The following is a 26,597-nucleotide window of genomic DNA, read 5'->3' as shown; positions in this document are numbered from 1 at the left end:
GGAGTTTGCATGTTCTCCCTGCATTCGCGTGGGTTTCCTCCGGGTGCTCCGGTTTCCCCCACAGTCCAAAGACAAGCGGTACAGGTGAATTGGGTTGGCTAAATTGTCCGTAGTGTATGAGTGTGTATGGATGTTTCCCAAAGATGGGTTAATTGCGGCTGGAAGGGCATCCGCTGTGTAAAACATATGCTATATGAGTTGGCGATTCATTCCGCTGTGATGACCCTGGATTATTAAAAGGCACTAAGCTGAAAAGAAAATTAATGAATGAATAAATTAGTCAAAAACTTACATACAGCACCTTTAAATGCTTAGTTGGGTTAATTAGACAAGTTAGGGTAATTAGGCAAATCATTGTATAACGATGGTTTGTTCTGTAGACAATTGATAAAAAGAAATATTGCTTAAGCAGGCTAATAATATCAACCTAGGCTCATTATGAATATGTACATTTATATACCTTTCTGAAGGGCACCAAATACGTTCCAGGAGCTACGTTTTTTGCAGACTGTGTGCGCTTTTAGAGATCTCACATTTCTCTCTTGAGTGCCATCCATGCCTGCTTTTCTCTCGCTGTCGGCTGACTGACAGATCAACTGACCCACCCTCCTCCTTCTCTAAACCTAACCAAAAGTATTTTGTAAAGCAATCGAGAAAAAGAAAAGCCCTCACGGCAGCCTGATTTTTACCACGTTGTTTCAACATGTCTCAATAAAGACTTCTGCGTGTAACGAGTCTCCTGTCCTGGGTTTTATATTTACAACAATGCATTAGCTAATGTTGAACTATGATTAATAAATGCAAGATTATCGATACTTAATATTAGTAAAGAGTGAAACGGTGGCTCAGTGGTTAGCACTGTCACCTCACAGCAAGAAGGTCACTGGTTCGAGTCTCAGCTTGGTCAGTTAGCGTTTCTGTGTGAAGTTTGCATGTTCTCCCCGTGTTGGTGTGGGTTTCCTTCGTGTGCTTCGGTTTCCCCAACAGTCCAAACACATGCGCTATAGGTGAATTGAATAAACTGGCCGTAGAGTATGTGTGTGAATGAGTGTGTATGGATGTTTCCCAGTACTGGGTTGCAACTGGAAGGGCATCCACTGTGTAAAGCATTTGCCGGATATTTTGGTGGTTCATTCCGCTGTGGTAACCCCTGATGAATAAAGGGACTGATCCAAAGGGATGAATGAATGTAAGTAAATACATTAACTAACATCTGGACCATTATTCGGAAGTTTTACCATTTTCATTTTGGGGTGAACTAATCCTTTAAAACATCAGCCCAATATTGTTTGACAGTGAAATGCTCTAATTAAAGGCCATTTCAGAACCCACCACGCTGCATCATAGATCAATGTGTCAGATCAGAATCTGAGCACGTGCCTTCAGTATGCCGTCATTTCCTCTTAATGCAAAACCCCTGTAAGAGAGAACAAGAAAACAAAGAAAAGGGGAGTCGATTCTCCAAGCCCCCTAGGCAGCTCTGTGGCAGGCACCGGGCTCCCAGCCGAGTCTGACTTTCAAAAGTAATTTGTCCCGCTCAGCCCAGCGAGGGTAAATAAAAGTCTCTTATCCTGATTAATCTATCCTTCTACCCCAACAAGGTGAATGGAAGGTGGCACAAATAAGGGTGAAGAATGTGTGGTGGGCTAGAGTAAACAGCCTGCGGGTCAGGCTCCGCTCCATCAGTCATAGCAGGGGTTGCCTCCCTTTGGGTCCAGGGCCCCGAACATTTATTTTAGGCCAACAACCGCACCGCTGAGGTCACGTTTGGTGATTAAAACAGGGAGCAAAGGGAGGTGAACACACTGAGGTTCTTCCTACAGCTTCCTCTGAGAAATAGTAAAGTCTTGAATCTATAAACCAGGGCTATTCAATAAGTTTGTCATGTGGGTCAGTTCATGAAAATGAATGATAATAAATAAATGAATGAATGAATAATATTGATGCATTTTACAACAGACTTTTTTTTTTACAAACATTCAAATGTTGTATTTTAAAGCACAACAAAAGCAGTGCATTGCTTAACTCAAACCATTTGAGGAAACCGATTGCTACAAACCATTTGAGTTAAAAACTAATCTATACGAGTACTGTAAACTTACTCCAGTTAAGTTAAAGTAATGAGGTATTTAATTACCTCATTACTTTCAACACTGAGTTCAAGTGAGTACAGTTAACTTTCTGTCAATTTTGACTTAAAGGTGCAGTAGGTGATTTTCTTCAGAAACGTGTTGTTGTGCTGGTTGAAAGTCTCTTCACGTTCCAATAGTAATGGTTAAAGTAAATGATCTAAATGTATTTATATGTATTTTAATATTTTGGGTAAGGCATAAAACTAAAAAATGTTTGTGCCGACATCTCTCATAATACCGATAAGTAGCTCAAACTGTCTGTCAACAAATGCAGATTTGAATAACCGCGCAGCTGTTTGTACGCAGCTCTGCCGACCGCTGTTTGTGCATAGACGTGCTGCGCGTTCACGAGAGAGAGTGCACGAGCGCGCGCGATCAGCAAAAACATGCTGAATTAAAACTTGTTAAAAACCTGAATCAATATTGGAGTCACCTTTGCACGCTGGAGAAAGGATGACACCATGGCTGAAGGATTTCTCTTAGGCCCCGTTTACACTAGTGCGTTTTAGTTTTAAAACGGCGTTTTAGATCAAAAACGATCCGTGTCCACACGAGCGTTTCACCTAGCGTTTCTGAACATATCTCCACACTACGCCACTAAAAACGCATATCATGTGAGCATTCGCGCACTCTGAGCATGCGCGTTCTAGTATAAACAGAAAGCATGTGTCACGCTCGACATTTAGTTATTGTTAGTCAACAAACGCCGGTTGAACAATGAACGCGATGGCAAGGAGAGCAAGAGAGGTGTTTTTGTGGACAGACAACGAAGTCGAGTTGTAAACAAATGAATAACTGCACAATCATGCCTAAAACAGACTATAGTGCAAGCAACGCTCCCATTTCTTTGTCCATGTTGTTGTTTACAGTGAAGGCTGGTCTGCTGTCTTCCGGTAGGGTTAAAGCCATGTGGAATAGTCATTTGATAGGGGCTTGACGAATAAGGGAAGGATACGCAATGACACAAAGCCCCAATCAGGTAGAGAGTCTCAGCAGCCCCGCCTCCGTTTTCAGATGTCTCCGTCTTTCCCTCATCCACACTGAGACGGAGCAGCAGCGTTTCAGAATGAAAACGGCCTCTCCAGCATTTCCAAAACGCTCCGTTTTCGGCACTCTAAAACTCTGGCGTAGTGTGGACGGATGGCGTAACTGTAGCAAAACTTATACATTTTCAAACTAAAACGCATTAGTGTAAACGGGGCCTTAGAAAGGTAATGTTCTGTTTTAAAACTTTTTTAGCTTCACGCAAAGCTGATGTAACGTTAGATGTTGTTACAAATAGGTTATATCTTCACATAAGTGTTGTTCAGCCACTAAAATCTTCCAGTGAAAGATTGATAAGGCTATTTTCAGTTTCATAAGGGACCTTTTACAGCATCGATAATGTAGATTTTAATTAGTTTAACAACAAAACACAAGTAAATAGCGCTATTCCGCCTAGTCTCTCCCTATGTTTACCATGCAACTCTAAATATTCGCTCTGAAATAGCATGTCAGTTTGGCTTAGTAATGAGAGTAATTCCTGTACTCCGCCAGACAAAGACTAGTCGCTTTTAACACATGAGAAAAGGTTCTTCTGCTGTCATCTTTAAGGTGCGCATGCTCCTGTTTCAGAAGGCGTGGCTCTGGACAGCAGGGGAGGGACTGTGATTCAGAGATTTATGCTAAGCTGTTAGCATTGTGGAAGGTCACCTACTGCAACTTTAACTACGCTCATTTCACTTCCCTGCTGAAAAATCCAGCTTAAACCAGCCTAGACTGGTTGGCTGGTTTTAGCTGGTCGACCAGGCTGGTTTTAGAGGGGTTTTGGCCATTTCCAGCCTGGTCTTAGCTGGTCAGGCTGGGAGATGACCAGTTAAAACCAGCTTGACCAGCCTAGCCAGGCTGGGAGCCCAGCCAAAACCAGCTATGTCCAGCTTAAACCAGGCTGGTCAAGCTGGTTTTAGCTGGTCATTTTCCAGCCTGACCAGCTAAGACCAGGCTGGAAATGGCTGGAAACCAGCCTGGAAATGGCCAAAACCCCTCTAAAACCAGCCTGGTTGACCAGCTAAAACCAGCCAACCAGCTAGTTTAAGCTGGATTTTTCAGCAGGGATAAAGTGGATTTGGGATTTACAGTATACATCTTGGTATGTACAACATGATCATGTCTGTTTTCAAAACGGTAATTATTTTAGTCTAGACTTATAATTATCAAAAGTCTGCTTGGTAAGAGTCTACGCCAGGGGTGGCCAACCCTGTTCCTGGAGAGCCACCTTCCTGCAGATTTCAATTGCAACCCATATCAAACACACCTGCCTGTAATTATCACGTGGTGTTCAGGTCCTAATTAATTGGTTCAGGTGTGTTTGATATGGGTTGCAACTGAAATCTGCAGGAAGTTGGCTCTCCAGGAACAGGGTTGGCCTCCCCTGGTCTACACCTTCATGCGCCCAACTGTGAACGAACCATTGACTGAAGTCTTGTTTGTGAAACAATGTCCGTTCTCCATCATCATACTGTCCAATAGCCATTCCCACATCATGTATTGACGACGCTTTTTACTGAGCTGATTTTTATTGTACAGTCTTGCGCTCTCCCTGAAGGATTGTAAGAAAAATGCAACGTCCCCTATCACATCATTAGACACGAGGCTGCTTAATTAAACCCTCAAGCAATGCCAACAATAACCATTATGAATCTCTCCACCACCATGCGTTTAATTAGTCCCTCGGACCCTACAGTTTTCCACACTTCTTCCCCTTATGAACTGCCTTTCAAAGACTTTCCAAACACTTGAAACTTGACTCTGTATGTTCTTGAAAGCAAAACCCCAGAGGATCCACTGAACAAACAGATGAGCGCCAACTCTGACTATAATGGATTTTGGAAAGCGAGTTTTACTGCCCTCTGTAGGGGCTCTGGTGGTTTGCCTGTGTGTAAACAGTGTTTTGCGTTGAGGATTGCAAAACTAAAAGTGTGAAGTCTCATTTATTTGTGTAGTAAGAACATACAAAAGATTGTTTCTGTTATGACCCCTTATGGTTGATGGTTTGCTGGTACCCAAAAAAACGAAACTGATGTATTTTAAGAGATCTTACGGCAAGTTATTTTGTGATTTTGCTTATATATATATGAGCAATATCACACGAGTAGCAGTGTGATATGGCTGTATATCGGCACTGGTGAGAGGTGTGTGTTGGCTTAGTGCCCCCACCAGTGCCGATATACAGCCATATCGCACTGCTACGAGTGTGATATTGCGTTTATACAACAGTTTGGCGGCATAATTGTGTGTATAAAAACAAAATCAAACATGGAGAGTCTCAAAAACCCTTTTGTATGAGGAACTACTTTCTTCCGCGTTGGATTCAAATCATAAGCTGACAGTTAAACAGCTGAGCAAGCATCTTTTAAACTTTAGATCTGTAGTGTCGGCTTTTTACTGGTTGTATGTGGGCGGAGTAATACACACAGGGTAAAGAGGCTGTACGGGTGCTGATATTACTTTAATATACCACGGCTATCCACCAATCAGATTCGATAACCAGACAGAACTGTTGTATATATATATATATATATATATATATATATATATATATATATAAGTCCTAGGGATTGCAAAACAGTGTTTTCTACAGCTGAACAAATTGTTATACAGCTTTTATATGTTGTAGTGATGCATTTATACCATAGTAATCTGGTAGTGTTTGCTTTGCTCTTGGCTTTTTTGGGTATAATTATTGTGATCTCCTAAATTGAAACAGAGAAATATTGGAAAATCTCATTTCATGCCGTTTAGCCTTATAATCTTAAAATGTGAGCAAAATTGCTTGTTTATTATCACTTAGACATTACGCTAGAGAATCGTACAATACTAGCTCTAATGTGACATTGGTAAACGAGCAATGGTTTCTGCTGTTCTGGCATCAGCTGTGTTTGATTTTTTAATTTTTATTTTTTACATACACAATTATGTCATCAAACTGTTGTACAAACACAATATTACACATGTAGCAGTGTGATATGTATATGGCCACTGGTGTGGCACTTAAGATACTCGGCCTGCGGCCTCATGCCAACGCACGCCTCCCACCAGTGCCGATATACAGCCATATCACACTGCTACTTAAGTGATATTGCTCATTTATACGACAGTTCTGTCTGATTATCGAATCTGATTGGCTGATAGCCGTGATATATTTCAGTAATATCAGCACCCGTACAGCCTCTTTACCCCTGGGTGGATTACTCCGCCCACATACAACCAGCAAAAAGCCGACACTACAGATCTAAAGTTTCAAAGATGCACGCTCAACTGTTTAACTGTCAGCTTATGATTTGAATCCAACGCGGAAGAAAGTAGTTCCTCATACAAAAGGGTTTTTGAGACTCTCTATGTTTGATTTTGTTTTTAAATACACAATTATGCCGTCAAACTGTTGTATAAATGCAAAATCAAACTCGTAGCAGTGCGATATGGCTGTATATTGGCACTGGTGGGGGCACTAAGCCAACGCACACCTCTCACCAGTGCCGATATATAGCCATATCGTACGTATATGTATGTTAATATATATAATGTAGACAGGACCTTAGAAAGCAATACATACAAAAATGAATTGACGATACAGAGAGGATTTAGAAGATTTAATGGGACTGGCATTATGAATCATCTTCATTTCACATTAAGTAACCCCAAAAAAGTCAAATAATCTGAAGACTATGAAAGACATTCTCTTTCAATGCAACTGGAAAAAATAAAACAATAAAAAAAGATTTAAACCAAATATAAATCTCAAACTTGTAAAGGTTTTTTTTTGTTTGAAATGATTACATTTTGAAAATAATATGAATAACTCTGCACCATAAACATACAAAGGGTAAAAAACAACAACATGCCTCTTATGGAATTATGAGTGTCACTTCAGAGATTGCTTGTGCTTCATCCCAAAGTCTGTGAAATATTTTAAGTCAACTCCAAGTAAACTTTGTGTGTTTTCCTTTTTGTTGGTGGTCAGTTTTGTCCTTTCTTTTCTTGTCATCTGCATCCCACAGAGCATTCCTCACAAACCGCGACGCTGCTTCTTTGTCTATATGTGCAGCTTTTCTTCTGTCCGTGATCTCTTTGACTTTATTCATGTATGTCCTGATTCTTTCCTGGAAGATAAAGGAGGATGTTAGTTCCTTTCTTAACTGGTCAAAACAAACACTACTGTATCATACGGCTCCATTAACTAAGTACTAATATGTTTAAGATTTATACAGTTAAAAATGCATTTCTTTTTAATGAATTATTATTTTACGAGGCCTTAGGTAAACAAAAACTGAGGTCCCGGTGTGGTAAAGGTGTAATTAGTTTTAAAAAAAAATTTTTTTAAATTAACTAATTAATCACACTTTTTTTTTTTAATAATTGCAATTATTCATGATTAATCACATTTAAAAGACAGAAACTTTTCATTTTGGCTATTCAAATGTAAAATTTATGTAAACGCAAGACAAAAACTATTTAAATTCAAAATATAATTAATTATTAGAATTTTTGTTTAACGTGTAACACAGATTTCTTCATGTAAACAACATACCCACAATAAACCATCAAGATCCTGGCTTGACAGCCATATTTATTACAGAAACAAAAACACAGGCTTGTTAATGCCATTTGGCATCGTTATGTGGTATCAAATTACATTAAAACAGAAGTCGAAAGTTAAAAATAAAAAACACCCGAAATCGCATGAAACTCTGGAGAGCCTGGTGATGCGACGTTAATTGTTTTATACTGAAACTTGCCCTCAAAAAGTCCTTGCTGGGTCTTGTCCATATTTCTTTGAATGTTTACCACACGTCGGCCACAACAGGCAGTAAATAAAGCCTGCAACTGCGTTAATTGCGTTAATTTTTTTAACGTGTTAATTATTTCAAATTAATCGCATGCGTTAATGCACTAATTTTGACAGCACTAGTAATTAAAAATTTTTAAAAGGCTATGACTTCATTAAAGGGATAGTTCACCCAAAACTTTTAATTCTGTTAGCATTTACTCGCACTTCACCTATTTCAAACCTGTTTGAGTTTCTTTCTTCTGTTGAACACAAAGGAGGATATTTTGGAAATGTTGGAAACCTGTAACCCATAGTACTTTGTATGGAAGTTTATTGTTACAGTTTTACAGTTTTCTTCAAAATATAATCTATCATGTTCAACAGAAGAAACAAACTCACAAAGGTTTGGAATCAGTTGACAATAATTAATTAATTCATGATTAATAAATTAAATTAGTCATTAAATCGTTGGTTAGCTATCCCTTTAAATATAAAAACATAGCATGTTTCAAAGTAGAAAAGGAATAATGATCTACAGTTTTGTAGTTTCTGGCCAGCTGACAGTTCTGCTTATGAGATAATTGAGCTTATTTTACCCCTTAATGCATTATTTGCTTTCTTTTTTCATCGCACGTCTTTACACTAGGTCTAAATGATATATCGTTTGAGCATTGATATCGCAATGTGTGTATCTGAGATAATCACATCGCAGATTAGATTATTAAGTAAAGATTAAAAGACAAAGGCCCAGTTTCACAAACAGGGTTTAGATTACACCGGGCGTCCGTTCTTCGTACCCCGCTTAAATGATCTAAGATGATTTGGCAGATCCTGGATCTGTTCATCTTGATAACTGATCTCTGGCTAATTTGGTTCTTCAAACAAGTTCGCGAATCCGATTAGAATGTTTGGATAAACTGATCTGAGATCGCTGCGTGTGTTGGGAAGGACAGATCTATCAATCCTCGAAATCATGATCAGCAATGCAACGATTGGCTGACGGCACAGCAACGTAATGACATCATCTGATTAATATTCAATTATCCATGTAAGCAAAGTTACATCAAATTAACAGTAAACGGTTTAGTAAATATGATACGCAATAATTTTACACCTTGTTGTGCTCTGCAGGCTTTACACTTTCATGTGTCAAGAGCAATTTATTTAGTTTTACAGTTTTTCGGCGGATTTTCCTTATTATAGTAGTATTATTGTAGCCATTTTTTTAATCAGTGTAAAGAATAACTGAATGTTTACAAAAGCATTTTGATATTGGTAAAGGCGTCTGCAACTTTTGTGGAGCATCAAATCACCGTCTTATTAACTGTCAAAACATGTTTATGACTGCATAAATGTATTATTGCTTTTAAAAAGTTACATATTCTGCATGTCTTTAATCATACTCAAATTGTACTAAAGCGATCTAAAAAGTTCATATCAATAAGTTTTCTCTTTGCACCAGCAGGTGGCAGTCTTTGTACATTCATTTCAGGGGTGCTGATTGCATAAATTGTATTAATATATACATATAACTATTTATTTTATTAATAACTTAAACTTTATATATAGTTAAAAAATATTTACTATTTTCCCAAGTGTATATAACTACTACTGTAAGAAAATATCAGTATTTGGTACATGCTTTCTGTATTAACTTTGCTTAAACTGACCCGATCTAATATTGTTTATATGAATTGAAGCTGCTCCCGACCAGGATTGAGCTACCAGAACTGTTGCTATGACAACAACTCTCGGAGCAGTTTTGAAGAACGAAACAATCCTGGATCATGTCAAATCTTCAATAATAAAAATCCAGCTAACTGAGTAATCCACGTACTAAGAACAGACCCCATGACTTGACCTTAGTTAAACACATTTATAAAAAATATATTACTGGTGTGCACCTGGAGACAAAAAAAAATGACACTGATGTATTTTAGGAGATCTCACTGCAAGTTATTTTAAGTTAAAACAGCTCAAACATGCTATTTTATCTTGACTAGCCTTAAACCTTGTCTGTGAAGCTGGGGGAAAGGGATTTTTATATTTCTTATTTATTTATTTATACAATGATGGCCATGATATTTTACATTTGATTGTTACATTTCTGTATTTGAATACTGTTAGGCTCCCTAGAAAACCATAAAAGACTGTTTATTTATTTATTTAGTTTTGCTTGTATTTTATTAGAATGTTTGCAGATGCACTGGATAGAAAAGGTCTACATACCAGTTGATCTAAATTAATGAAATCTTTCCAAATAGAGCTACAGCTGCAATCAGAGCTATTAAACCCCCTTTGATTTTTCTTTCTTTTTTAAATATTTCCCAAATAATGTTTAACAGAGCAAGGAAATTTTCACAGTATGTCTGATAATATTTTTTTCTTCTGGAGAAAATCTTATTTGTTTTATTTCGGCTAGAATAAAAGCAGTTTTAAATTTTTTTAAAAACATTTTAAGGTCTAAATTATTAGCCCCTTTAAACTATATATTTTTTTCGAAAGTCTACAGAACAAGCTATCGTTATACAACAACTTGCCTAATTACCCTAACCTGCCTAGTTAACCTAGCTAAGCCTTTAAATGTCACTTTAAGCTGTATAGAAGGGTCTTGAAAAAAATCTAATCAAATATTATTTACTGTCATCATGACAGTATCAGAATCAGTTATTAGAAATGAGATATTAAAACTATTATTTAGAAATGTGTTGAATACTTCTCTCTGTAAAACAAAAATTGGGGAAAAAAAATGAATAGAGGAGCTAATAATTCAGGGGGTTCAATAACTCTGATTGCAACTGTAAGTATAATCATATCGCAGCAAAACAAAATATCGCAACGTCAGATTTTTCCAACATCGTGCAGCCCTACTATACACCAAGAAAAATATGGCAAAAAAGTCATAACAACAATTTCTTTAGTTAAAGTGTAACTTAATGTTTTTGTCAGTCTGAATAAGTAGTGGGGCGAAGCAGTGGTGCGTTAGGTAGTGCTGTCGCCTCATTGCAAGAAGGTCCCTGGTTCGAGCCTTGGCTCAGTTGGCGTTTCTGTGTGGAGTTTGCATGTTCTCCCTGCGTTCGCGTGGGTTTCCTCCGGGTGCTCCGGTTTCCCCCACAGTCCAAAGACATGCAGTTCCAAAGACATGCAGTGCAGGTGAATTGGGTAGGCTAAATTGTCTGTAGTGTATGAGTGTGTGTGTGGATGTTTCCCAGAGATGGGTTGCTGCTAGAAGGGCATCCGTTGCGTAAAAACTTGCTGGATAAGTTGGCGGTTCATTTCGCTGTGGCGACCCCGGATTAATAAAGGGAGCAAGCCGACAAGAAAATGAATGCATGAATGAATGATGTAGTTTGAAATAACTAAAAAGGTTAACTAAAGATAATTAAGGCAGCAGCAATGTTTTAATACGTCTACATATCAAGCCCTGTACTTTTGATCTTTTGTTCACAGATTTTATAAATTCTCAAACATTTTTTGTAGAGTTCCATTTTAAATTTTAGTAATCCACCATAGAATTTACATTTGTAGTAAAATATCTTGCTTATTGTAGCCTTAATGCATTACATCCATCCATTTTCCTTTGGCTTACTTCCTTTATTCATCAGGGGTCACCACAGCGGAATGAACCACCAACTATTCCGCCATATGTTTTACGCAGTGGATGCCGTTCCAGCCGCAACCCAGTTCTGGGAAGCACACATACACTCACACATTCACCAACACACTCATACACTACGACCAATTTAGTTTATTCGATTTACCTATAGGCCTTTTTCACGGACGGTAGCACGCACATCCGGTTGGGCGATAGTTGCGTATCCTTACTTCCGGCAGGAGCAATAGAGTCAGATGCGCTACAGTTTTCACTACCTCTTTGAAAACTTTGCCAACATTTACCATTTACAGCGGCTGTTTATTGTCTCGTGGACCGACATCTATCGCTCCACACTCTAAACGTAATAAAGGATATACGTTTTTCCACAAAAATTGCGTTTATATTTACGAATGTGGGTGACTGTCCATACGTTAGCATGGTTTAGGAAAGGCTGTTTACATTTGTGCGAAATGTACCTTTATCATAGCGTATGCTCTTGGTTTTAAACCGTTAAGCGATATAAGGGAGCTAACGTATATAATAATAAATGTTTAAATACATGTATAATATGTAAACGTATAAATCTGTGATGTAATAAATATTTGATGAGAGGGAACCTGGATCTTTACTATATCTGTACGTAAAAAGTTTGCATGTGTTTGGACTCGGAGAAACCAGAGCACCCAGAGAAAACCCACGCCAACACAGGGAGAACATACAAACTCCACACAGAAATGCCAACTGGTCCAGCCGGGACTCGAACCAGCGACTTACTTGCTGTGAGGCGACAATGTTAACCACTAAGCCACTAATTTAAAAATTAAAAACTCTAATTTTTTTAAATAGAGTTCCACTTTACATTTGAGTTATGCGCCATAGACTTTGAGATTGTAGTCTGACATTGTCACAGAAAAAAAACGTTTGAAGTAAACCGACAGTATTCTCTTACCAGTTCTTGTTTGATTGGATGGTCTTTCGGATTGACTCCTTGTGTCACAAGATACACTAGAAAGAAAAAGTGAAACTTGTCATATCATGCTAACCTCAATTTTACAAGACAAATAAAAGAGGGTGTAGAACCTTACTCCAGAACATTGAGTTGAGGGCGTATGCCGACATCAGATCCAGTTTAGCTTGTTCAAGAGGATCCAACTTTATGAAGTAAAAAACAGGTTAAACATGATAGTTAAGCCATTTTCATTTATCAGCTTTTCATATAAACATTTTATACATACTTTAAGCAGACGGTCACTTCTGGATACAGACACCAGTGTCTGGACCATATTCTGGACAGAGCTCAAAGAAGAGTCGAAATCATTCAGGTTGTCTTCGATTTCAGTGGGATAATCCTCTACTGCAGCATCATCAGCCATGGTCTGTCAGCTGAATGGTAACATAAGAATATATTAATAAAAACCATTTAAGATAATTCATGATTCCTGCAAACTTTGGCCTAAAAAAACAGTAATTAATATGCGTTTTGAAATGACGGATCTAAGCATAACTGCTAAATTAAACCGTTTTGTTATTTTTGGGGATTTGTAGTCAATATTATTGAGGTAAAGTTGTTTTTTTATTCACACATTCAGACTTTCTTCTTAATAATATATTTTCAGAAAAATATTATTTGCTATTTCTAAATAGGGAGATCACATTATCAGCCAATGACTCTCAAAATACAACATTGTTCACCAAGTTAAATCGTGCAAATGTTGTTTTGAACTTGAAGTCATACTTAAATGAGATTTCAGACCGAATATTTAAAGTAACATGGCGAACTATGTAGAGACTGTTAAAAATGAACTAATGTGCGAATATAACCCCAACTTTACCTAAAAATCGATATTTGGCTGTTAGGAAAACGAGGGAAAATGCTTCAGAATTCAGTTGTGGACAGCAGATACATATTAAAAAGCAGTAAGTTACCAAATTAATAAGAAGTACAATACATATATATTTCTAACAACTGTGCAAATTCAGCATGAGCGACAATATGGAGATTAAGCTTTATGCACGTGTTCAGTGTCTGCGAGTTATAATCGCACACTTGTTGTCCTGTGTTGTAAAGAAAACCCTGAGACAGCTTACTAAACACAAAATCAACGTAAAATTACATATGAAGTTCGTTTAGGTTGTTTAAGAGAGCTATAATGTAATCAAGCACACATCAATACCTCTCCGTTGAGCCAAGAATAAATAAGCGACGGTCAATACACTTGTTTTTCAAAATAAAAGTCACGCGAAAAACATTTATTTTTCTTTATCTTTAATGGCGACTAGCATTATCGCCACCTAACGGACTGGGGGTCAGTTTAAACTTGCACAGTTTTTTGTTATTTTCATTGTGCAACAAAATCATTTCACATTCGTTAACAAGAAGGATTAAAAGAGAAAAGAAAACATTTAAATAAATAAAAATATTAACTAAAAAGGAGGAGAGGGTACATATCAGATTACATACAAATATACAGTTTAATGCATGGTAGATTTAGTTATTAACAAAAGTTATTCAATTTAACTTTCATTAAAGATAAGTCTGAAAATCTAATCTATCTATCTATCTATCTATCTATCTATCTATCTATCTATCTATCTATCTATCTATCTATCTATCTATCTAGTTAAAATTAGTACGTTGTTATATATATATATATATATATAATATATTATATATATTTTTTTCCTTTTTAATTCACTTACTGAGCCTTTTTTTCTTTATTGATTTTCAGGTGCTTTGAGAAATCCCCTGCTTTGCTTACATGCCTTTTAACGTGTCACGAGACTTTTAATTTGAAGTAGTGCTATTCATGTTTGGCAAGAGTCCAGTACACTAATGTGTTGTTGTGTACTTCTCAAAACGGTCATCCTCCCTACTGTTATTGTTTATCTGAGGAGCTTCTACAAGATGAATTTAGCTAAAAATAAATTATTGGTGAGTATACCTACGTGAATATTCAGTTAAAGTTGTCGTTACGCTGTTATTACAGTTCAGTCTTTTCTGTCAGGTTTGAATGAATAACTTGATATACATTTATAAAAGTCATGTACAGTCAGCTGATAGCGATATCGTATAAACACGAGACTTCTACGTTACCTGTAGTGATACTGTCGTTAAAGCCGTTTAACAGCTGTAAGTTACGTGTATTATTATTGTTATTAATACATACTGTAATACTGTAGCTAAACGTTGAGTCACATTTGTTTTCTTGGTTGTACAGATTTTGTCACACATAAAAAAACACACTCTCCTATAAGTTACTTCCTTTCTCTTTCTCTGACGACAAGCGCAAAACACTACAAAGTAACTAGTAACTGTAATTACATATCCAATTTCGTGAAAAAAATAGTTTTTTTGGTTATTTAATAAAGTTACTCACGATGTGCTTTCCTTGAGTGCTGTAAATCAATTCAGAGAAGATTTTTTTCAGGAGTTTGTTGTTGTTGTTGTTGTTGTTCTACTATCAATTATGGAAGTTTTATTTGTTTAACCACTTCACATGCGGAAGAAACAATAAGTAATACATTATTTACTGACAGAAATACATGGTATTTATGAAGTATGACTCCATTGCGTTTTATACAAATAATGTTCAATAAGTTAATTTAAGTTATGTGTATACATCATTATTCAGACAAATTAAATAGAAATCTAATCTAAATAAATTTTCAATGATGTAATTAGCAATTAATTACTTTTTAATTACATTTTTTATTTCCTAATATATATATTTTTTGTTTACAGGAACATCACTCATTAATCCATTAATTAACAATCTCTATAGTTTTAAACATTTTTCGAGTTTCAAAGGAAAAAAAAAGTTTTTTAAAAGAAAATAAAATCCTAACGCTAAAGCCAGACATCTGAATATTTATAAGATGCAACACACTCAATCCATGTGCCATTTCAAGTTTTATTAATAAAATCATTCATTTATAATATGAACCATGTAAAAATAATATTTAAAACAAGTTTTTTGCTTTTTATCTCTGAAGAGGTAATTTGCAAGAACTCTATTCTGGAAACATTCACAACTATTTGTGAATATATATATATATATATATATATATATATATATATATATATATATATATATATATATATATATATATATATATATATATATATATATATATATATATAAAAATAATAAAAATATAAGGATGTTATAAATACAGGTCACAAAAAAATTTCACCCCAAAAAAAAAAATAAATAAATAAATAAATAAATAAATATATATATATATATATATATATATATATATATATATATATATATATATATATATATATATATATATATATATAAATTATTATTGTACTTTATTATATTATGTTATATTATATTATATTATATTATATTATATTATATTATATTATATTATATGTTATATTTACAATTTACAGTTCATTAAAAGTTTTATCATAAAATCAAAATGTAGTGTAATACATTATTATAACAAAATTTATTTGTATATATATATATATATATATATATATATATATATATATATATATATATATATATATATATATATATATATATATATATATATATAAATTTACAGTTTGGATGGCATGGTGGCTCATTGGTTAGCACTGTTGCCTGACAGCAAGATGGTCGCTGGTTCGAGTCCCAGCTAAGCCATTTCTGTGTGGAGTTTGCATGTTCTCCCGGTGTTAGTGTGGGTTTCCTCCAGATGCTCTGGTTTCCCCCACAGTTCAAACACATGCGCTATAGGAGAATTAAATAAACTAAATTGGCCGTAGTGTATGAGTGTGTGTGAATGTGAGAGTGTGTTTCTCAGTACTAGGTTGAGGCTGGAAGGGCATCCGCTGCGTAAAACATATACCGGAATAGTTGGCGGTTCATTCCGCTGTGGCAAGCCCTGATAAATAAGGGACGAAGCTGAAGGAAAATGAATGAATGAAATTACAGTTTATCACAAATGTTCTTTCAAAACACAGAAAATGTATTAAAGTGTAATATATAAAATATTTTATAGTATATTATATCATATTAATATAATAATAATATGTAGCTACTGTATATTGAAGCGTGGATCTCAGTGACACAGTGTGTATGTTGTCAGTGTCTGCAGTCTTCTAGGTAAGCGTCAGTCAGTTCTCATGTGACTGAGAAGCGTCCAGGAGCATGTGAGTGTGTTGTAAAGAGCAGCAGCATCACTCCAGCATTCCTTCAGCAGGACGTGAATAAAAACAGAGCGTGCTGTGTAATAACTGACTCACGTGCTTCTGTCTGCCGCTCTGAAATTCAATGTATTTAAGCACTGGAGGTGTTTTCTCTTGTCTCTTTCAGTGCTGTGAGTCCACAGTGTTTACGTCTTATTTCATTGGGATCTGAGCCGACAGCATCTCCATAATGTCAGACTGACTTCATGAGGAGACGGATGCTTTTCTCACAGCAGCAGAGGAGCTAATGGTCCAGTAAGTTTATAGTGTTTTCTTTGTTTTCTTAGGTTCTGTCTTCTTATTAGGACTGCACAATATATACAGTTGAAGTAAAAATGATTAGCCCTCGTGTGAGTTTTCTTCTAATATTTCCTAAATTATGTTTAACAGAGCAATTAATTTTTCACATATATTTTTTTATTATTATTTGGTTTATTTCGGCTAGAATAAAAGCAGTTTTTAATAAAATAAAAAAAACATTTTAAGATTTGTTAAAATTGAAGATCATACCCACATTTTTTGGGACTGTCCTAAGATTGAAGAAATTTGGAAAAATGTTAAAAAAAAAGAAATAGATAATATATTAGATATAGAAATACCCCTCGATCCAGTTATGTGCTTACTGTGAGCACTGTCCAAAGAAATGTTCAATGGAGAAGCAAGATTTGTCCTAAGGATATTATTACTGGTTGCAAAAAATGATAACAGTACATTGGATGGAAGAAAGTTCTCCAAAGGTGGCTCAGTGGATTCAGAGACTTAAACAGGTCTATATAATGGAAACAAATGACTGCATGTCTACTAATGAATACTGATATTTTTCTAAAGAGGTGGAAAATTATTACGACATATTTAGATATGTATATTTAGAGGTTACTTAACCTATCATCACTGTAATTTAAGGTAACTACAATGCAACACAATGTAACTGATTTACAAATGTATCCCCTGTAAAGTAATTATGATTGCAATACCTTTTATTTATTTATTTATTTATTTATTTGTATTATTTTTTATGTATATTATATATAAATATATATATATATATATAAATATATATATATATATATATATATATATATATATATATATATATATATATATATATATAATTTTATTTTTTTTATTTTTTTTATGTTTTTACATATATATATATATATATATATATATATATATATATATATATATATATATATATATATATATATATATATATATAATTTCAGATAATATTAATAATTTCATTATTAAGTTTTTAATGTATCCCCTCATCTGTAAGGGGTTAAATTGTTGGGGAAGGGGTTGTTCTGTAAAAATATATTGAAAAATCTTAAATAAAAGTAAAAAAATAAATTATTAGCCCCCAAGAGCAATATATTTTTTTTCAATTGCTACAGAACAAACATCGTTATACTGATGTAATGACTTGTCTAATTACCCTAACTCGCCTAATTTACCTAGTTAAGTCTTTAAATTGTACTTTAAGCTGAATACTAGTATCTTGAAAAATATCTTGTAAAATATTATTTACTGTCATCATGGCAAAGATAAAAGAAATCATTTATTAGAAATGAGTTATTAAAACTATTATGTTTAGAAGTGTTAAAAAAAATCTTGAAATTGGGGAATAAATATATACGGGGGAATAATAATAAAGAAGGAATCAACTGTAGTTTCAGTATCAATATCGCAATGTACGCATCTGAAATGTTGAATTTATTTTAGTGATTATAACTGAGCAGGAACAACAGTTCAAAACACGGCAGATTTTGTGGAGTCAGTTTAATCATTATGGTATGATGGTTTATCATTTACATGGAATCTTTTGTTCCTACTATGGATGTTAATGGCTGCTTTTTTCCAACATTCTTCAGTATGCAGCACATAATATCTTAATAACAATATATAAATCAATATCAACTAAATCAAGTTAAAGTCATTTCACACATTTCTTTTTGTATTTTGCATATTGGCAAATGTTGCATCAGTGGATATCGTATTGTATCACACCAAGAAATCCAATATACACCCCTGTTTGTGCATGTGTGAAAGCTTGACAGATTTGGAAGGTTTAAAAATGTATTAATTTTTTTTTTAATATCACACTTGATAAAAACAGTCTGCAGAAACACTTTGATTGACATTCTCCCGCTGTACATGTTATTAGAGGGGGAAAAGCCCCACACATTAGCGACAATGTCTCCCTCATTAGCATAGACAGCAGTGAGTGAGAGGCTGCTGTCCACTAAGTGTTGAGTTTTAGGATGCACAAATGAACACTGTAGACTGCCATCTTCTGACCCTCTTCTGATGACATTTTCAGCTTTTCACAGAGATAATGTTAGTTCTGGTTTTGATTCTGCCACTATGCTGACACATAGGCATCTGTAGCTCCGCCCTCCTGTAAAAAGAGCACAATCTCATATTTGAATTTAAAGCGACAGTCACCAAAATGGCACAATTGGGATCGAAGGCAAAAAGGGGCAGATACAAAGACTCATAAATCCTTATTTGTGTGGTATTTTGAGATGAAACTTCGCATACACACTCTAGGGACATCAGAGACTTATTTTACATCTTGTAAAAAGCGCCTTTATAGATCCTCTTTATTGTTGTGGCAAAATTTGCAGTGATATGTATTTACACATTCTGCTTTTCTCTCTCCTTTAGCATTATTATATCCTGGCCGCCCTCATATATACAGTCCCTAGATTCCTCTGTCTTTGAGAATGGATGGTAAGCAGTCTCTACAGGCCAGCATGAACTCCTCATACATTCCTTCTGTGGTTTCCTCCATGAGTGAGAAAGAACGTTCAGACGCTGAGGTGACGGTGGACGACACTGCCCCGTTGATCTCCCGACAGCAGCCAGTGGGACCCCTGGCAACCCGTCACAGCCCAGAGGACTCCTACAATCTAGTGTACATCATCTTCTTCCTGATGGGCATCGGCTCTCTGCTGCCCTGGAACGTGTTCATCACTGCCAAACACTACTGGCTGTACAAGCTCAGCAACAGCTCCAGCCCTGCAGGTCAGGAGGAATCTCACAACGACCTCAGTGTAAGTGGGTTGAGCAATTCCATGGATGTGAAGTTTGTAGTACACATTCAAAACATATATTCACATTTATTCAGAATATGTCTATACTTTCCAAAGCATTTAACCACAGAGTTATGAGATAAATCTGTAAACATATTTTTGATTTTAAATGAGGAAAAAAAAAATGTGTGTTATGAATGTGACCTAAAAAGTACAGCATACTTTGATTCAGTTTTGTGACTTAAACTGCACAACCCAAAAGAAATAATACTAATCATAAGGATAGGAGTTGGCTCACTGTAGGACAAAAACAACAGAGGCTTATTGTGATGTACCCCTGTATACATTTCTGGAGAGCACGAGTTATGTAGCCAGAGTCCCGGGGGTACGTACGGCTGCGTTTATTTTTTTTAAGCGAACGCTGCGGGGAGGTGTGACGCTGTTCCCTTTCGCGCTTGCCTTACCTCCTTGTGGAGGGCATCCCTGCTGCAACCCGTTTGTCCACTCAGCTCAGCGTGTACGTCGGCAGGCTCGAGATGCAGAGAGGGGTCGACCACGGCGACCGGTTTCGAGTCCGGGGAAGAGCAGCTCCAGCAATCAGGTAAGACAAAAACAGAATCCCAAAAATTAAGTGAACGAGTTTCCTGACAGGGTGAGAATGCGGCGAAATCCGAAAACGCGGTGGAATAAAAAAAATCAGGGCTTTTATTTTTTTGGACGGCTTTTGTGAACTGTTGCTCGGGTTTAGGGAAGCGAGCGGGCGGGCGGGTCGATCGGTAAAATTAGTTGGGTTCAGGAAAGGAAGAGGGCGAGTCGGCCGATTGTCATCCGACGCAGTCAATCATCCGGTCAGTCGGATAGCGGCCTCCGGCGGGTTCACGCAAGAACAGCGCGGGCGTCTGAGGTGCGAAAAAGCGCAAAACAGCGGCCTTTCTCGCAAAAACAAAAACTGCAGCCATACGTACCCGCCGGGACGTATTCCACGGTCTCCAGAATTGTCCGCGGGACTACGTTTCCACAATGAGCCTGAGTTGTTACTATTTTATGCAACAGCCTTACATTTAATAGGGAAACATAAGGGCCATCACAAGCAAAAAGACCCCTAGCCTATAAGGTGCTTTAGGGAATAGCCTATCTTAAACTGACCAGCTATATATTTTTCTTTCCTTTATTTATTTATTTACTTTGGCGCATTTACTCGTGTGCAATCGGAAAAGTAGGATAATGGCAGCACGCTATCTTTACCAGACTCGGGCAAAGTCTGCCTCTTCTTTCACTCTGCCCTGAAGCCCCAGCTGGCCCTCTTTGGCCCAGAAGGCCCTCTGGCCCAGAAAAAGCCTCGCTTTGGCCCGATCAGGCCCCAGAAGTGACAGTGGAAACGCGACTGGCCCTGGTTCACTCTTGCTCGCTATTGTGTGCGGATAAGACATTACTTCATCATGTTGTCAATATAACAGTGTACTCTGGAGGGCTGTCTGATGGAAACTATGGCTAATTTTTAGCTTTGTACTGTGATTTGTTGGCAGATCATGTCATTTGTGATATAGAAAGGAAAAGACAGCACTGCAGAGCACAAAGAAAAAAACTAAACAAAAGTAGAAGTGTGAACATAGGAATCTCCTTTGAGATGCGCATTCAGTAAAAAAAGTCAAAATTTACCTGGGAAAAATTGACCAATTGTAGACTGATTTAGAAAAAAAAGTTTAATGGAAATGTGTAGAAAAATGTGTAATGACAAAATATTATGACAACTTGTTCAGGCATTTTGCACATTAAGATTTACGCCATGAACAAACGATTAAATGTTGTGGGGGGTGAGACTATTCAACGGAGACCAAAATAAAAAATTTTGATCAACATGACATAAGCTAGTGATAACGTAGGAAACATCAGAGAATTGCACATAATCATTTGCATGGATGTACACAAGCATTTCATGGTTTCCGCTACATTCATTCCTCTATGGCGGGGCGCCACGCCAAAATTGATCCCGTCACGGCTACATTACAGCTTCTCTTTCAAAACATTATATATATATTTTTATAGCAGGTAATAATCACACCAAAACGTATTAAAGGGTAAGTAAACTATAACAGCTCAAACTTTTCTGTAACCGTAGTAGTGCTGTGCGTCATTTGTTTAAACCTTCAAGGTTACCTACTGACTGACAGGTGCGTGATGCCAGCAAACATGACGTATAGACGTTTCATTTTACTTCAGGACGCATTAATACTGCTCTGTAGGTATTGGAGACATTCATAAATATTCCCAGCAAATTTAATAAATGCTGGAGACATACTCATAAACATAAACGCACTAAATCGCACTTCAGCAGCGTTTATTTGAGAGCGCACATGAAGATCTGCACGCTCTTGAAGCGGCTTATATCTGAGGGGGCGTGCAAGAAGTTTTGTGCACGAGCAGAGGAAATCAACGCTTAAGCAAAGAGATCCGAAAGCTCGTATGCTATTACACAACCCATGCTCATTCTGAAAACGTAGTCCTGCGGATGTTTCTGGAGACCGCGGGATACGTCCCGGGAGGTACGTACAACTGCAGTTTTTGTTTTTGCGAATCCGTGAGAGGCCACTGTGTGCGCTTTTCCGCATCTCAAATGCCTCTCGCGAGTGCAGTTCGTGCCCGACCTGTTCTCGTGTGAACCCACCAGAGGCCGCTGTCCGACTGATCGGATGATTGACTGCGCCACCGGCCAATCGGCTGACCCGCCCTCCTCCTTCCCTAAACCCAACCAATTTTACCGATTGACCCGCCCGCCCGCTCACTTCCCTAAACCCGACCAACAATTTACAAAAGCCGTTCAAAAAAAGAAAAGCCCTGATTTTTTTTTTTTTCGCGCGTTTTTGGATTTCACCACATTCTCAGCCTGTTATGAAACTCGTTTTCTTAATTTTTGGGATTCTGTTTTTGTCTTACCTGATTTCTGGAACTGCTCTTCCCCGGACTCAAAACCGATCGTCGTAGTCAACTCCTCTCTGCATCTCAAGTCTGCCGACGTACACGATGAGCTGAGTGGACAAATGGGTTGCAGTGGGAAAGCCCTCCACACGGAGGTAAGCGGTCGGCCAGCAAGCGCGAAAGGGAACAGCGTCACACCGCCCCGTAGCGTTCGCTTGAAAAAAATAAATGCAGCCATACGTACCTCCCGGGACGTATTTCGTTGTCTCCAGAAACGTCCGCGAGACTACATTTTCAGAATGAGCTTGGGTTGCTATTACATCAATGCGATCTCGACTTCTAATATCGCCCTCACGACATTTGTCATTTTTAATAACGCCACAGGTAGGTGGTAGATCTGTTTAAAAAAAAGGCCTGCCGCCACAGCTGGAAAAAATCCTAGAGGAAACACTGTAATTGCAACTTGTTCAAAGAAATGAGAAACAGCTTTTTGATGTGCATAACTGACACAATGATATGAAGATTGAAGATAGAAATGGACCAAAGTGACTGAGAAAAACTGAAATTATTAGATTTAAATATAACTTTTAATGAAGTAATTAGCAATGACGAAGTAACTGACCCAGCACTGGTCATATGACACACAGGGCAGGATGTGTTTGTCTCGAGGCGTGAGTGTCACCAACTTGCTACCATGCTATTTAAAGCAATCACAACATGATTTTGCTTTCTGCTCACACCAGCATTCTCCAGGTCTCGTGATTTCTGACAGAACTGATGCTCCTTTCATGTGCAGAACCACAGAGACACTTTTGTTTTTTCAAGGGTCACAAAAATTATGAGCTGAAAATATCAGTTTTTCATGGTGACTTCAATATTATGGTGATTTTCGGTGTTAGTTTAGTGTTGTCTTTCTTTCCAGACCTCAAGATTGATCAGATTTATGCACACTAGCTGAGCAGTTGCTGTTTGTTTCTAAATGTGTTGAATCAGCAGGCTGATGTCTGCACGGACAGGCCAAAGTGTGTTTCCTTTTATTCTTTATTTCTCTTTAAGTTGCCAGAGTGTCAAAGGTAGACAACATGTTTTGCTCTTTTGGGGGAGAAAAAAAATCAGATTTTAGAGAATAAGTTTGGATTAATTTTTTGTGTCACACTTTACAATAAAGTACTATAAAGTACAATATAAACTATTTATGAACAATACTTGTACAACATTAATCATACACTACCTTACAAAAGTCTTGTCGCCTATCTAAGTTTTAGCAACAACAAGTAATAACTGACTTCTAGTTGATCATTTGGTATTAGAAGTGGCTTATATGAAAGGCAAAGGCCTCTAGATTAAGCTTATTTTACCAAGATAAAATATGATCATGCCTTGATTTTGAATGATTTAATGAGGACAGTAAGGTCTGACTTTGCTTAGACAAAAGTCTTGTCACTTAACAGAAATAATGTCCAGTATAGAGTATAAAGTCATGCAGCAGTGGAAACAGAATGAATATTGTGAATCCCATGATCTTGGAGGACTGCATCCATACATCTCTGCAATGACTCAAATATCACTTATTAATAAAGTCATCAGGAATGGCAAAGAAAGTGTTCTTGCAGGACTCCCAGAGTTCATCAAGAATCCTTGGATTCATCTCCAATGCCTCCACCTTCATCTTACCCCAGACATGCTCAATAATGTTCATGTCTGGTGACTGGGCTGGCCAATCTTGCAGCACCTTGACCTTCTTTGCTTTTAGGAGCTTTGATGTGGAGGCTGAAGTATGAGGAGCGCTATCCTGCTGAAGAACTTGCTCTCCTCAAACTCTCCTGTGGTTTGTAATGTAATGGGCAGCACAAATGTCTTGATACCGCAGGCTGTTGATGTTGTGATCCACTCTGCAGATCATTTGCACGCCCCCATATTGAATGTAACCCCAAACCATGAATTTTCCTTCACCAAACTTGATGATGCCTGTAAGAATCTTGGGTCCATGCGAGTTTCAGTAGGTCTTCTGCAGTATTTGTGATGATTGAGATGCAGTTCAACAGATGATTGACAGATGGTCCAAATGATCAACTAGAAGTCACGTTATTATTCGTTGCTCTTACAACTGGGATCAACGCCAAAACTTTTGTCAGGTAGTGTAGTTTAACATTTACTAATGCATTAATATTAATATTAGTATTAAAATCCAAAGTTAGGGCAGCACGGTGACGCAGTGTAACTGTGTATCTGTAAACGCTGCATAAAACATATGCTAGATTAGTTGGCGGTTCATTCCGCTGTATCCACCCCAGATTAATAAAGGGAATAAGCCGAAAAGAAAATTAATGAATGAATGAAAATCCAACGTTTTGTTGACTATCATCAGTTACCAATGAATGAATGTTTCATTAGCTAACATTAACAAAGAGGAATAAATACTGTAATAAATAAATAATTAGTTGTTTGTTCATATAAGTAAATACATTATCTAATGGAACCCTATTGTAAAATCTTACCTTAACAAATTCTTATTAATTTAAACATTTTAAACACAGTTATTATACATTTGAATAATGATTATGATAATATTTTTTGCTGTTTCTCGTTTTCACTTCTGCTCATTCTCTAGTTTTATCTGACTGGGCAGGAAATGGCAAACGTGAAACTGGGTCATTTCATAAGATTCTTATTTTTACTGAATGTTTTAAAGGAACAGTTTGTGCAAAAATGGTTCATACATAATTTTTCATCTTACTCTTTTAACATTGTCATACAGGTTAAACAAATGCTTCAATTGATTAAAATGTCAGCATTTTCTTACTTTTTCTTTCTTTTTTAAACTGTACACTGTAACTGGACATATTTTGAGGTAAAACGATCATGATATCAGGTTTTTTGTCATACGATATATTGCACCAAATTATCCAGATTATATTGAGACAAACTGTTTAAGACCATTTTAAAGTGCAATTTAAAAGTTTTACTAGCGTGATTGTTTTAGGATAATTAGGCTAGTAGTTTGTTCTGTAGAATTTTTTTTTAAAGTTTAAGGGGGCTATTAATATTGACCTTAAATATATAAAATACAAAAGCTGCTATAACTCCAGCCAAACTAAAAGAAATACGACTTTCTCCAGAAGAAAATGTTATAGGAAATACTGTTAAAACTTTATTTCTCTGTTAAACATTAATTGGTGAAATATTTGAATAAGAATAAAAAAGAATTACAGGAGGGTGAATTAATTTAACTGTACCTATCATGCTTTTTAAAAAGATTATATTTTGTCTTCCAGGACTACTTTGAGAGTTACATCGCCATTGCTTCTGCCATTCCCTCAGTGCTGTGTCTCATCCTCAACTACCTCCTGGTCAACAGGTAACACAAGCGCATCTGCACACTTCACTTTCTGTCATTTTCACCCATTTTGTCCATTTGACTGCCTTAGAATCTAGGAGAGAATATTGCTTTCTTGATATTCTGTAGTTCTTGAATGTAATCAACGGATGGACGAATGGATAGAAAGATAGATAGATACAATACACACAGACAGGTGTATGGATACTACAGATAGATGGATGGATGGATGGACTGTTACATAATGTAGATGGATGGATGGATGGATGGATGGATGGATGGATGGATGGATGGATGGATGGATGGATGGATGGATGGATGGATGGATGGATGGATGGATGGACAGTTACATACTTTAGACAGATGGATGGATGAGTGGATATTGTTGACAAATAAACACATGGATGGATTGATGGATAAATATGGTTGAATGGATCAAAGGATGCATGGATGGCTGAATGGATGTATGGATGTATGGACAGATAGATAGATAGATAGATAGATAGATAGATAGATAGATAGATAGATAGATAGATAGATAGATAGATAGATAGATAGATAGATAGATAGATAGATAGATAG

At 36.6% G+C, this 26,597-nt stretch overlaps 3 protein-coding genes across 10 annotated transcripts in view; 2 read left to right on the top strand and 1 right to left on the bottom strand.

Moving 5' to 3' along the window:
• meis1b (Meis homeobox 1 b) overlaps nt 1-26,597 on the top strand; it is a 598,746-nt gene that overhangs the window by 508,189 nt on the left and 63,960 nt on the right. The gene's annotated exons all lie outside the window — the stretch shown is intronic.
• c1d (C1D nuclear receptor corepressor) lies at nt 6,746-15,431 on the bottom strand. 7 transcript variants are annotated; one of them, XM_087277828.1, is made up of 5 exons: nt 14,911-15,431; nt 12,769-12,916; nt 12,619-12,685; nt 12,483-12,538; nt 6,746-7,270 (listed from the first exon to the last, which is right to left on the bottom strand). In XM_087277828.1, exons 2-5 carry the CDS (start codon nt 12,904-12,906, stop codon nt 7,085-7,087), a joined length of 447 nt encoding a protein of 148 aa, XP_087133954.1. In that variant the 5' UTR covers nt 12,907-12,916; nt 14,911-15,431; the 3' UTR covers nt 6,746-7,084.
• The window catches only part of slc29a3 (solute carrier family 29 member 3), a 24,340-nt gene continuing 12,121 nt past the window's right edge, over nt 14,379-26,597 (top strand). For both annotated transcript variants that reach the window (XR_015505637.1, XM_087278953.1), the window contains exons 1-4: nt 14,379-14,465; nt 16,852-16,979; nt 19,395-19,783; nt 25,954-26,036. Coding sequence is in view for 1 of the 2 variants with exons in the window: in XM_087278953.1 (XP_087135079.1) it covers nt 19,454-19,783; nt 25,954-26,036 (413 nt within the window). In the remaining variant the exon portion in view is untranslated. The remainder of the gene's footprint in view (nt 14,466-16,851; nt 16,980-19,394; nt 19,784-25,953; nt 26,037-26,597) is intronic.

This window comes from Danio rerio, chromosome 13, assembly GCF_052040795.2.
Source record: "Danio rerio strain M-AB ecotype USA chromosome 13, GRCz13ab, whole genome shotgun sequence".
Taxonomy (NCBI): Eukaryota; Metazoa; Chordata; class Actinopteri; order Cypriniformes; family Danionidae; genus Danio; species Danio rerio.
The sequence above is the reverse complement of the archived record's forward strand: the minus strand, read 5'-3'. Positions and strand labels throughout refer to the sequence as shown.

Excerpts from the sequence above, each read along its gene's own strand:
- c1d (XM_087277828.1), bottom strand. The coding sequence starts at position 12,906 with ATGGCTGATGATGCTGCAGTAGAGGATTATCCCACTGAAATCGAAGAC. Across the intron at positions 12,539-12,618 it reads CCTCAACTCAATGTTCTGGA|TGTATCTTGTGACACAAGGA; the intron begins GTAAGGTTCTAC and ends TTTTCTTTCTAG. Across the intron at positions 7,271-12,482 it reads ATCCAATCAAACAAGAACTG|GAAAGAATCAGGACATACAT; the intron begins GTAAGAGAATAC and ends TTTATCTTCCAG.